At 41.3% G+C, this 12,979-nt stretch overlaps 1 protein-coding gene across 5 annotated transcripts in view; it reads left to right on the top strand.

Moving 5' to 3' along the window:
* Positions 1-12,979, top strand: part of Ncoa6 (nuclear receptor coactivator 6) — an 85,340-nt gene that overhangs the window by 68,789 nt on the left and 3,572 nt on the right. For 4 of the 5 annotated variants that reach the window (XM_059261720.1, XM_059261719.1, XM_059261716.1 and 1 more), the window contains 3 exons: positions 252-320; positions 4,716-4,752; positions 9,087-9,235. In XM_059261720.1, coding sequence (XP_059117703.1) covers positions 252-320; positions 4,716-4,752; positions 9,087-9,235 — 255 coding nt within the window. The remainder of the gene's footprint in view (positions 1-251; positions 321-4,715; positions 4,753-9,086; positions 9,236-12,979) is intronic. The other variant, XM_059261717.1, reaches the window with a different exon arrangement.

Genomic DNA, 12,979 nt, shown 5'->3' with positions numbered 1-12,979 from the left:
GATCACTGTTGTTCTCGTGCCTCCCCTCACTGGTTCTTTACATCTGCACAAAGGAGGAACGAACCATGGAGTGGGAGGCCTTGCTGCTGAGGGTTAGATTGGCTGCTTTGTTAAGGGCATAGTGAAGGTCAGCTTCAAGCACTGCCTTCTAAGAACGTGGTGGCTCAGCAGTGACTTAGTTGCTTGGTTAATGCTTTCTGGTTTAGTTAGAAAAAAAAGTAAAAGACCTGTTTGTCTGTTTCTTGCCTCAGCCCCTTCACAGACTTTAGTCCCAAAGGAGATTGCCGCCACAGCACTGCAGGGGCCTGTTGCCAGACCAGGTAAGGCGCCATCTAGAATATCTTCTTGGAGTGGGTTACATGGGAAGGAGCAGTGCTGTCCTCACTGTCACATGTTCTCATGCCAGTAAGTACCTGGGACTGTCTACCTACTTGTTTCCAAGCCAATTTGAGTTGAGTGGGGGAACTTGTGTAGTACTTTTCCCAACCAACCCGTTCATTTTCACATTTGTTGTGTTAGCCAGAGAGCTCAAGAAGGGCATATCTGTACTCATTGTCTGCCATCCAACCCGGAGTTGTTTCCTCTGTTCCACGATCCTGCTATCCATGGCTGGCAGCCAACTAGTTGGCATATGGTTGCTTACTGGGGTGGCAAGCATGAATGCACCAAAATATAGCTGGATTATCATGGCAGATATAGAGGTGTATTTCGAGCCCCTCTGCTCACAGTGAATCATCCCAGCCATCCCTGGATGGCTTTAAGTTGCTCCCTGTGGCCAAGATATTGTAAGTAGCCCTAGTAAATAATACTAGGGGTGGTGTTTCTGGAAGGAGGAGTCAGTTGTAATCTAACAGATAGCTGCTGTGACATGCTGGGTCAGCTCTGAACACACAAGTATCTTGATGACAATAAGAACACTTCTGCTTGAGCCCACCAGAGCAGATGAATATCATGGATGTGTTTAGTTTTACTTGGTTCTTGGTCACACAGGTTGTTGAAGGGTACAAAAAGGAAAGTATGACTGGTTCCCAAAGAAAGTTAGAATATCATTGTATTCTTAGAATATCAAGTGTAAACTTGGGCCGATGGCTCAGTAGGTAAGAGCACTTAATGCTCTTTCAGAAGACCAGAGTTCACTTCCCAGTACCCACATCCGGTGGTTCCTAAGTGCCTATAACTCCAGCTCCAAGGGATCTGAGGTCTCCTTGGCCGCCTCTTTGGACACCCTCATGCATATCATACATGTCACATGCACACACACACACACTTAAAAAAAATAAAACAAGTAAAAATTTTATTGAAAATATACACCTGCCGGACGGTGGTAGCACACGCCTTTAATCTCAGCATTCAAGAAGCAGAGGCAGGCAGATCTCTGTGAGTTCGGGGCCAGCCTGGTCTACAGAGTGAGTTACAGGACAGGCTCTAAAGCTACATAGAGAAACCCTGTCTCAAAAAAAAAAAAAAAAAAAAAAGAAAGTATACACATGACCAAATTTTTAAGAAAAATGACTTTGTGAGTGTAAGCCAATAAAAATAAGATATAATTTGTATTTTAAAACTTGCCTCAGGGTTCTATACCCTGTATGACTTTCCTGCACACTGTGAAAAGAATGAATGTGCAAAACACATGTCAGCCACCACATTTTCTTTCCCTTGCTCCTAACCACCTACATGACAACCAACATTGTACTGTGCATTTTGGAACAGAGAAATTGTTAAGAAAAGGGGTTCTGTAGTAATATTTTTTTTTCTAGCAAAAAGACCAACTAGAAATGGAAAAGGAATTCCATTTCCTGCTGTAAATGTTTTTAAATTTTCTTCTTGAACAGTTTTATATATGTTTATAATGTATTTTGATCATACTTACACCCTCCCATTACCTTCTCTTTTTCCACTCCCCTCTTCCCAACAGGTCCTCTTCCTACTCTCATGTACCTTTGTTTTAATGACCCATTGAGTTTAATTTGGACTTCTTGCTATACGCATGGTTGTGTGGTTATTTACTGGAACATGAATAGCTTACCATTGACTACACCATTGAATTAAACTGACCCCCCACAGCCCACCAGCAGCCATAATCATCTGTCAATAGCTCCTCAGGTAGAGGTGGAGCCTCATGAGCCCTTCCCTAATCCATGATGCTGCCCTGACTCTTTACTACAGAAAATGGGATGTTACTGTTTTTCTTTCTTATCAGAGTGATTGGCTAGGGAACCCTGTTCCTTTTTAAAGTTTAATTTATATTAATCTCTTTAAAATCACCTCAGAAGCCAAGTGTGGTAGCATACACTTCTAATCCCAGCACTCAAGAGGCAGAGATAGGAAGATTAGGAATTCAAAAATCATCCTTAGCTACAAAATAAGGTTGATGCCACCTGGGCTTCATGGAACTCTGCCTCAAAAAACATAGAACTATAACACCCTCAGAACCTTCCACTTATATAAATTAGTGGAAAAGTTCTCAAAATCAACTTCTGTGTCATCTTTCAAAAGAACACACAAGCTAAAGGCAGTCAGACATGCCTTTATCCTAGCACAAGGCAAGCAGATCTCTGTGAGTTTGAGGTCAGCCTCCTCAAAAAATAAGTTCCAGAACAGCCACGGCTACATAGAGAGAGTTTGTCCCAAAACACAAACAGAATTAATTAATTTAAAACTAAGACTAAAAGAGCAGACTAGCCTGATGTAGCACACACAGAGAATCTCAGCACTCAGGAAGCTGGAACAGGAGGATTACTAGTATGAGGCCCAAGCAGGCTACATATGGAGCTCCAGGCAGCTTGTGCTATGGAGGAGGGTGCTGGGGACAGGTGGGGGTGGCAGCTCTTCAAGGTTAGCACGGCTTTTTGTTTGAACCAGTTTTATTATTGAGCATATATTAGGTGGATTTCAGTGCTCCAGCTGACCCAGCAAGGAAATAGAGACCCAAGAAGGAGTTAGTGTCTGTTTCTTGTGGCAGTATTTCAGGTCTAATAGGAGAGATTCTGGGAGCTAAGCAGAAGACAGGAAGCAAAGATTCCCTCTGCCAGAATTTTGCATTGAAGGCAGTGAAGTCCAGCCTCCTCGCAGGAAAAGTACAAAATGACCATCATAGCAACAAATAATAACAGTTAATATTGATTTATTATTAAGTACCAGGTACTATATTAAAACTCATGTGTATTATTTGTTTAATCTTAACATTAAAGCAGATAATACAGTCACCTGTACTTCACATATGAAGCATTGAGTCCTAAAAAGGCAAATAATTTGCACATAAACACATGGATAATAAAAAATGACATATGGTAGGGATGGTAGTTCATTCCCTGTAATCCTAGCACTTAGGCTAAGGCGGGAGGATTGCTTTAAGTTTTAGGCCAGTCAAGTCTGCATAGTGAGTTCCAGAGCAGCATGGGCTACGAAACGAGAATCTTGTCACAAGCTCCCATAACACTGAAAAGGAAGGGAGGGAGGGAGGGAGGAAGGAAGGAAGGAAGGAAGGAAGGAAGGAAGGAAGGAAGGAAGGAAGGTAGAGAAAGAGTTGAGATTAAAAAAAAAAAATTTAAGAGCTGGCCAGTGATGGCACACGCCTTTAATTCCAGCACTCGGGAAGCAGAGGCAGAGGAATCTCTGTGAGTTCGAGGCCAGCCTGGGCTACAGAGTGAGTTCTAGGACAGGCACCAAAGCTACACAGAGAAACCCTGTCTTGGAAAAAAAAAAAAAATTAAGCTAGGTACTCTGCCTTCAGGCAGCTTAGATATTAAGCATGAGGCACTGGATTCTCCATGTGGGAAAACGGGTACAGGGCCAGGGGTAGGCCAGTGACAAGAGACATGGCTGTCTGCTATATTAGGGAAAGGCCTTTGTAAGAGATGGAGCTGCGTAGAGGCAAGTAATAGAAGATTTGTTTTGTTTTTTGCTGGTGCTGAAAAGAAGTGTCTGGTAAGCCCAGGGAATGGCTCACTGGTGCAGCCCTGCTAGACAGATGTTTTTACTTGTTTGTAGGACGTCGCTCGGTGCCTGATGAAGTCTATGAAGTGTCTCAGAAACAGATATAATATAGTCTTTGGGTAGTATCTTAAAGCACAGCTCTCTGCCCTCTAAAATTGAGTGAGAATGTTGTTCAGGGGGGGAAAATGAATCTTTAATAGACACTATTATATTTAAAGATAATTGCCTTTGAAAAGAAAATGCAGGAGGTGGTGATATTTTAAGAATAAAAACAGTCTCTTCAACATGAAAGGAAGAGGCTTCTTTTACTAAACTAGTTTTAGCTGGGTGAAATATGAACCAGGCAGTGTGAATTTCATTTTTTTGATCCCAACAGGATTATTTCATAGTGTGAACTAGAAATGGCCGGGTGGTGGTGGCACACGCCTTTAATCCCAGCACTCGGGAGGCAGAGCCAAGTGGATCTCTGTGAGTTCGAGGCCAGCCTGGGCTACCAAGTGAGTTCCAGGAGAGGCGCAAAGCTACACAGAGAAATCCTGTCTCGAAAAACCAAAAAAAAAAAAAAAAAAAACAAGTAGTATCTTACATTCCCAACAAACCAAATTGGATCAGTGCCGATTTTGTCTCCATACCACATAGGGTGGGTGAGACTCCTGCAGGACGTGGAGACTTGTTAGTCTAAATACAGCATTCTGGATTCTGTAGACTCCTAGCTTCTTCCTGTGGACATACATAACAACAGCTTCCATATCTCATTTTCCCCTTTTTATTTTTTACAGAACTTGAGGCAAATGCTGCCATAGTCCCTGGACAAAGGTAAGAAGAATGACCCTCTCTTCAGACTTAGCATGTCCGTGGCATGAGCTTCTTTGAAAGTTATCAGCATCCTCTGTCTTTAAACGTTTCCTCACCTTGTCCTTCTCCTATACTCTAGCACCAGTCTGTTTCTACTGCTCACGTAGAGAGCTTCTATGAGCCCTCACTCCTCCAGGGTAACATTTCACTTAGTAAAACTTGATGATTAAGTTTCTATCTATTATGCTTGTTGAAAACTGATAACATATTCAGCACTCAACATAAGTGAAGAAATAAGTGTTCTGTGTATAAGCACCACCTTCTTTACTGATGGTCTTTGAATATATCTTCTAAGTATAGCTATTTGATCCTCAAAGGTGAAAGAGAAAGCCAGGTAGGTAGAGTGTAACCCCAAACCCATGCTTTGTTAACTGTGCTACCCTAGATATCCTAGCAAAACAGATGAAGTACATCTGTGGCTTAACCTCATTAGCGCTAGAAAGGCTAAGAATCACTCCCTTTTTAAGTGAAGGAATACAGTAACATTTTAAAGAATGTCTCATATTTGTGTAGAAATTTAGCTTGTAAAATATCATTTTCTCATTAAACCTTCATATCAGCTCTTCATATTAACTAACATTATTTGAATATTACACCTTGCCATACTCTGGACTACAAGCACTCTAGATGTATTACCTCTCATGATTTTTCACAATATCCATTATGATAATAAATTATATCATATAGTTGAGAAATCTAAAGGTCAGAGAGCTTTAACTAAGTTGCTTAAGGTCACAGATACAGCAAATGGTGAAATTGAGACCATCTTTTGGCCTTTATATTTGACCTATGTATTACAGTAGACAAGTTAGAGATGTATAGACTCTAGAGGATAAAGAGTTAAATATTGTGAGGGGGGCGGGAGGGGGGAGAACAAGGGAATCTGTGCCTGTATGTAGAACTTAATTGTATTGCAAAATAAAAATTTAAAAAAAAAAAAGAGTTAAATATTGTAGCTGATAAATACACAGTTCCTCCCTGACCCATATAATCTGATGCCAAATTCATTGTTATTCCTATTCACCACTCTGCCCATCTGTTTTTATTTGAATTGAACTAATATTTGAATTGAGTATTCCAAATCTATGCCAACTGTCTATAAAAAGGGTCTCTGAAATTCAGATATACCTCATAGGTATCTGTTTGCAGAGCTGCCTATACATTGACCACACAAACTCAAGGGTCGTGTTGCTGTGGCTGTTTTGTTTTGTTTTGCCAAGAGAAGGGGGTTCCACCATTAGGGATTGTCCTCAGAAAATGGGCCTATTTTCTGGGCTCAAACAGAAAATTATCCTTAGAACCCCTAGAAGGAGATATCAACCTCTTTACTTGTAATTCCACCCTAGCTCCAGTTTGGCCTCTCTGACTTTGCTTGGTTTTTGGTGTGATATGGGATAGCTATTTTATATAAAGCAGAGGTAATGAATGAACAGTTATGGCTCAGTTCCCAACCATAGTGTTACTAGCAAAGAGTCATCTGGCAGGAGTGAACAGTAGAATAGTGATAGTTGATGGTCACACCATGATTTATACCTTTGAAGAGCTCATAGTCTCATGAAAGGCACAAGATATTAAAATAGAACATCCAGAGCTGGAGAGAAAGCTCAGCAGCGGTGGCACACACCTTTAATCCCAGCACTTGGGAGGCAGAGCCAGGTGGATCTCTGAGTTCAAGGCCAGCCTGATCTGCAGAGCGAGATCCAGGGCAGGCACCAAAACTACACAGAGAAACCCTGTCTCCAAAAAAAAAAAAAAAAAAAAGAGTTCAAGGTCATCCTCAGCTATGTATTAAGTTTGAAGCTAGACTACACGAGACCTTGTCTTTAAGAAAGAAAAGAAAACTAGATGGTAGTGTCACACACCTTTAATCCCAGCACTGCGGAAGCAGAGGCAGAGGGATCTCTGTGAGTTTGAGGCCAGCCTGGGCTACAGAGTGAGTTCCAGGACAGGCACCAAAGCTACACAGAGAAACCCTGTCTTGAAGAAAAAAAAAAAAGAAAGAAAAGAAAGGAAACATGAGAGAGTTGCAGAGAGTGACTCATCTTGTAGTCGTCTTCACTGAGTCTGTAGAGAGGTCCTATTGCAGATGTGTCTGTCAGACCCATTTGCTCACATAGCATGGACAGTTTGTCATAGAATAGTCTTTCACAGAATTTCTTTAAGACTGCATGTAGATCTGCCATAATTAACTAACTGTTATTATTAGGCATTTCCATGTCTTTTGTAAACTTGTCCCTGTGTCTGTTATTTAAACAGTTATTACCAATCTTAAATCTTTTCCTACCAAGTTCCAGGGTTGGAGTTGGGACATTCAGTATATTTGCAGTGGATTATGAATATATTCCCATTACTTAGATTAATTTTAACTTTGTTGGTTGTAATCAAAGCTATATAAAAGGATTTCTTTACAGTGAGTTGTAGAAATTCATAGCTATAATCACAGCACTTAGGAAACAAAAGAGAAGGATTGCCTTGAGTCCAAAGTCAGACTCAGCTACATATTCCAAGTTCCAAGCCTGTCTGAGCTACAATAAGAGTCTGGCTGGATGTTCTCTCTCTCTCTCTCTCTCTCTCTCTCTCTCACACACACACACACACACACACACACACACACACACACGTTTTAAGATTGATTTCTTGCCAGGCGGTGGTGGCACACGCCTTTAATCCCAGCACTTGGGAGGCAGAGCCAGGCGGATCTCTGTGAGTTCGAGGCCAGCCTGGACTACCAAGTGAGTTCCAGGAAAGGTGCAAAAGCTACACAGAGAAACCCTGTTTCAAAAAACCAAAAAAAAAAAAAAAAAAATTGATTTCTTTAGGCATCTAGAAATGGAGTTACTAGAAATGAGGTAGAGGATGACACCAAGTTTTTCCACCTCAACATTACTGACTTCTGGATCAGATAATTATTATAAGAGGCTGCCTTTGTATCATAGAATGCTTACCCAAAGATGCCAGTGGGACGCTTCCCAACTACAACAATCAAAAAAATGTGTCCAAAGCTGGGAATGTATCTTACTGTTCACAAAGACTCCTTATTGAGAGTCTTTGGATTATACAATTTATACTCTATCAGAAGTATGTGAAAATGTTTTGTCCTTGTGTCTTTAATAATAGTATTAACCAGTTTTTAATATTTGCCTGCTAAATGCCAGGGTTGGAGTTGGGGTGTTCAGCATATCTGCAGTGGATGATGACTATATTCCTCTTACTTAGATAATGTACTATTCCATTATCTAATACCAATATATGCTCAAATTTGCCTAGTAAGCCCCCCAAATAATAATTTCTTTTTGAGACAGGGTCTCTCTATATAACTCTGGCTGTACCGGAACTCACTATGTAGACCAAGCTGGCCTCTAACTAATGGAGATCAACCTGCCTCTGCCCCTCAAATGTTGGAATTAAGGGTGTGCACCACCATATCTAGATTCTAGATACTGTTTTGGGGTAGTAGAAATTTTCAAACATCTATTAAAAACATTTTATAGCTGAAGTTTCACGGAATAATGTTTAAAGGGATGTATTATTTATTGCCTTAGGAAAATAAGTGAAGGATTTTAGAGGAGCTGTTTCAGTTCTTTATGTCTCTCACCTGCTTTTCCATAATCCGACCAGCACTGTGCTTTCTTTTCTTTCTTTTCTTTTTTTGGTTTTTCAAGACAGGGTTTCTCTGTGTATCCCTGGCTGTCCTGGAACTCTCTCTGTAGACCAAGTTGGCCTTGAACTCACAGAGATTTACTTGCCTCTGCCTCCTGAGTGCTAGGATTAAAGGCGTGGGCCACCGCCACTTGGCCTATTTTATTTTTCTAATGTAACAACTAGACTCACATGTATGTATATATATATATATATATATATATTTTTTTTTTTTTTTTTTTTTTTTTTGGTTTTTCGAGACAGGGTTTCTCTGTGTAGCTTTGCGCCTTTCCTGGGACTCACTTGGTAGCCCAGGCTGGCCTCGAACTCACAGAGATCCGCCTGGCTCTGCCTCCCAAGTGCTGGGATTAAAGGCGTGCGCCACCACCGCCCGGCCCTAGACTCACTTTTAAGTTCTCAACAGCATTGTCCCATTTCTATCTATAATGACGGATTTGTTTTGTTTTTGTTGTTTTCAGTGCTGGGGATCAAACCCAGGACTTGTAAATGCTAGATAGACTGAGCTGTGTATCACTGGCCCTGACTAGCTGCTAATTACCTTCAACTTTATGAATGAAACTGTACTTAAGCTGTGTCCCTTTTATGTGTCTTGATGCCCTTAACCTTCTTGGAAACTTGGTACTTCCCTCTGTCAGCAGTGAGCCAAAAGAGATAGTTGAGAAGTCCAAAACCCCGAGCCGAAGAAACTCTCGAACTGAGGAGCCAACTGTGGCTTCTGAGAGCGTGGAAAATGGACATCGAAAACGATCCTCTCGGCCTGCTTCAGCCTCCAGCTCTACAAAAGGTTAGCAGTGGGGCTTATGCTTTGAGGGCGGGGTGGGGCAGGGGAGGAGTAAAAGCTAGGGTCCTCGTGACAGCAGCAGGGACTTGAGCCTCCCTCCCCCTCCTCGTAGGTCAGTCTGCTTTCTCTGGCCTTGTCCTCTCTTCTTGTCAGTCCTGTCTGTGTACATGAGAGCAGTGACCGTTCTGGAAGAACCAGGAACTTAGCTTCGTCTCATTTTAAACTCATGTTTGCACCTAAGTGTGCCAGCACACACCTGTAATTGTGGCACTAGTGAGGTGGAGGTGAGAGTTTAAGGATCCTTAGCTACATAGGGAGTTTGAGGTAGTTACATGAGGTCCTGTGTCAAAAAACATGCATACACACACTAGAAAGCTCATGATCACTCACTTCAGTTAAATCCTGAGTATGACCCAGCTTCTTTTTTTGAAGTCAAATACCTTTTTCTACATACTGTCTACTCCTTTATCCCCCTTTGTAACAGGGTCTTCTTATGTAGCCATGTTGTCCTTAACTCTCAAACCTATGCCTCAGCCTCCTGAGTGCTGGGATTAGAGCATTCACTATTACACGTGACTTCTCCATACTTTTTAAACCTCTATCCCAACATTCTCTGCTCTATCTTGGTAGGGGCTCTCACATCTTCTTAGAAAAAATAGAACACTCCATTTACACTACCAAGATACTAATCTAAGTAGACTACTATGACAGAGCAGTGACTCCTCTTCCACTTGAAGCCAAGTACCTCCATCTGTGCCTCATGATAACTTCTTTATGACCTCAGCTTTACATCACCAGTTTTCTCTGTGAAAACTATCTCTAATTTGGGAAGGGGAGATTGTTTTGAGACAGAATCTCACTCTGTAGCCCAGGTTGTCCATGAATTTGTTTGACAATCCTTCTTCCTTAGCCTCCCAAGTCCTGAGATTATAGGCATGAGCCATCCATCTAAGCTACTCTTCTTTTCTTTTTTTTCTTCTCTTGTGTTGGGGACTGAACCCATGGCCTAATGGATGCAAGGCAAGGATTCTACCAACTGAGCTAAATCCCCCAACCCTACTGTTTATTTTTTTTTAATTAATTGTTCTTGACTTCTGTGATCCAGAACTCTTAGTCATGTTCTGCTACCTCTCTGGAAACTCCTTAGTTTTCATAGATGCTGGCCTTACAGTTCAGTCTTGAAAGGTAGGCCTAATGGCACATGTCTGTAATCCCAGCCCTTAGGAGGCAGAGGAAAGATGACCAGTAGTTTAATTTCATCCTCAGCTACAGAGGCCAGCCTGGGCTACAGGACATTCTTTCTCAAAAAACAAACAAACAAAACCCATCTCATTAGAAGGGCAGATTCTGGTGCACTGACATCAGACACTGACAGGAGGACTCAGCTGTCGCTGGCAAGGAGTCCCTAGAAGTAAGCCACGGGCCTACCAGTTATATATAGATAAGACAGAGGCCTTCAATGTAACACCACTTGGCCGTGGAGGCATGTATAATGTTGGGTACCTGAATCATAGAAATATCTTACTGCAGAATCAATACATCTTAAAAGTTTTGAATGGGGAGCTGGAGAAATGGCTCAGTGGTTAAGACCACTGACTGTTCTTCCAGAGGACCCAGGTTTGATTCCCAGCACTCACATGGCAGCTCTCTAACTCCAGTCCCAGGAGATCTAATACCCTCTTCTGGCTTACATGGATACTGCATGAATGTGGTACACAGACATACATGTAATCAAAACATCCATACACATACAATTGTTAACAAAAGTCTGGGAGTGTGGATCAGTGATAGAGCACTTGCTTCTAGATTCTCATTGTGTTGGGTGCTAGAAATAGTAACATTTGGAGAGAGTACAAATTGAACCACAAAAGATAAAAATGACCTGATCTTTTCAGACATATTTAATGTCTGAAATGGAAAATGACTTTTCTCTATAGTCCAGAATAGTTGTTCCCCAACCCCTCCAGAGGATGTGATAGAGACTTCAAAATCTGATGAAAGAAAAAGGAAATTTTATTTTATATTTGGGTTTTGTTTGTTTTTGTTTGAGACAGGACCTCACTATGTATCTCTAGCTGGCCTGAAACTTGCTATATATAGACCAAGGTAACCACAAACTCACAGAGATCCACCTGCCTCCCTCTGCCTCCCAAGTGCTAGGATTAAAAGCATGTGTCACAATACTGGAAAGAAAAAGAAAATTTTAGCCAGGCATTTTGGTACATACTTGTAATCCCAACACTTAGGAGGCTGAGGCAGAAAGATCATACATTCAAGGCCTGACTGGGTCATAGGACAAGTTCTAGGTCAACCTGGACTACATAGGGAGACTCCATTTCCAAAAACAAACATTTTATATCTTATGATAATATAAAGATACACCATTCATCATCCACTAGTCTTCAAAGATTTTTTTTTTCACTTTCTAACCTAAATCATTTGTTTACTTACATAGTTAATGCATTAAAGATAACCTCAAAGAACACCAGATGTGTTAATATCTTATTAGGGAGTGAACATGAAGCCACTTCCTCTTGGATTAATTTGACCAAGAGTGAGCCCAAATTTGAATTCTCCACTTGTCTCCCTGTGTCTTTTGTCTGTCTGTATCTCTGGCATATCCGTAATCAGTCTGCTGTGTGAGTCTGAATCTGTGCCCCAGTAGTTGTCATTGTCCCTAACAAAGGACTTTGCTCTGTATCTATTGAAAAGCACAGGAAACACGGCATGGGAAAGGAACAAGGTTCTTTACACAAGTCTTTGATGGGTTTTTACCAGGGAAGAAGTCACCTAACTTCCTGACTGCACCTAACTACATAGCACTCCACACAGCAGACAGACATTGTCAACCTATAGCCACATGTTTGCAACATTTATGGTGGGTATTTATTTTAAGGTTGTTTTCAGCAAATGATTACCACACCGTGAACATACACACATATTCTGGACCAAGGGCACAGAAGAGTACATAACTTAAGATTAAAGCTATGCAATTGTCTTAGATTATAAAAGCTGATTTCATGGGAAATCCAAGGCATAGTAAGGTGAGTTACATTGTTTTCTTTCTTTCTTTCTTTCTTTCTTTCTTTCTTTCTTTCTTTTTTTCTTTTTTTTTTTTTTTTAATTTTGGTTTTCCAAGACGGTTTCTCTGTGTAGCCCTAGCTGTCTTGAAACTTGCTCTGTAGACCAGGCTGGCCTCAAACTCAGAGATCCACCTGCCTCTGCCTCCTTAGTGCTGGATTAAAGGCGTGTGCCACCACCGACTAACTGGTTACATTGTTTTCTTAAAGGCAAGTTAAATATGCTGAGTACACAGTAAGGTAGTAAGTGGCGCACGCCTTTAATCCCAGCACTTGGGAGGCAGAGGCAGGCGGATCTCTGTGAGTTCAAGGCCAGCCTGGGCTACCAAACTAGTTCCGGGACAGCTAGGGCTACACAGAGAAACTCTGTCTCAAAAAACCTAAATAAATAGTCTTAAATGGCTTCAAGTGATATTACTAATGTTGCTGTAAGGTCCGCCAAAAGTTCAGTCTTGTGAGAGGGAGCTAAAAGATATTTTTATAAAAATATATCACCACCTTTACTGAGGGTCTCATGCATTAGTTTGTACTCAAAGGCAGTTTTCTAATTTGTTGACTTGGGAATAAAAAGAGGTGGAGCCTGACATTGCTCACCCTCCTCTACCACCTCATTTTCCAGCCGTGTCTGTCCAAGTCTCAGATATATCGTTTGATTTTTTTTTTTTTT

The sequence above is a fragment of the Peromyscus eremicus genome, chromosome 4 (genome assembly GCF_949786415.1).
Source record: "Peromyscus eremicus chromosome 4, PerEre_H2_v1, whole genome shotgun sequence".
Classification (NCBI taxonomy): Eukaryota; Metazoa; Chordata; class Mammalia; order Rodentia; family Cricetidae; genus Peromyscus; species Peromyscus eremicus.
The sequence above is the reverse complement of the archived record's forward strand: the minus strand, read 5'-3'. Positions and strand labels throughout refer to the sequence as shown.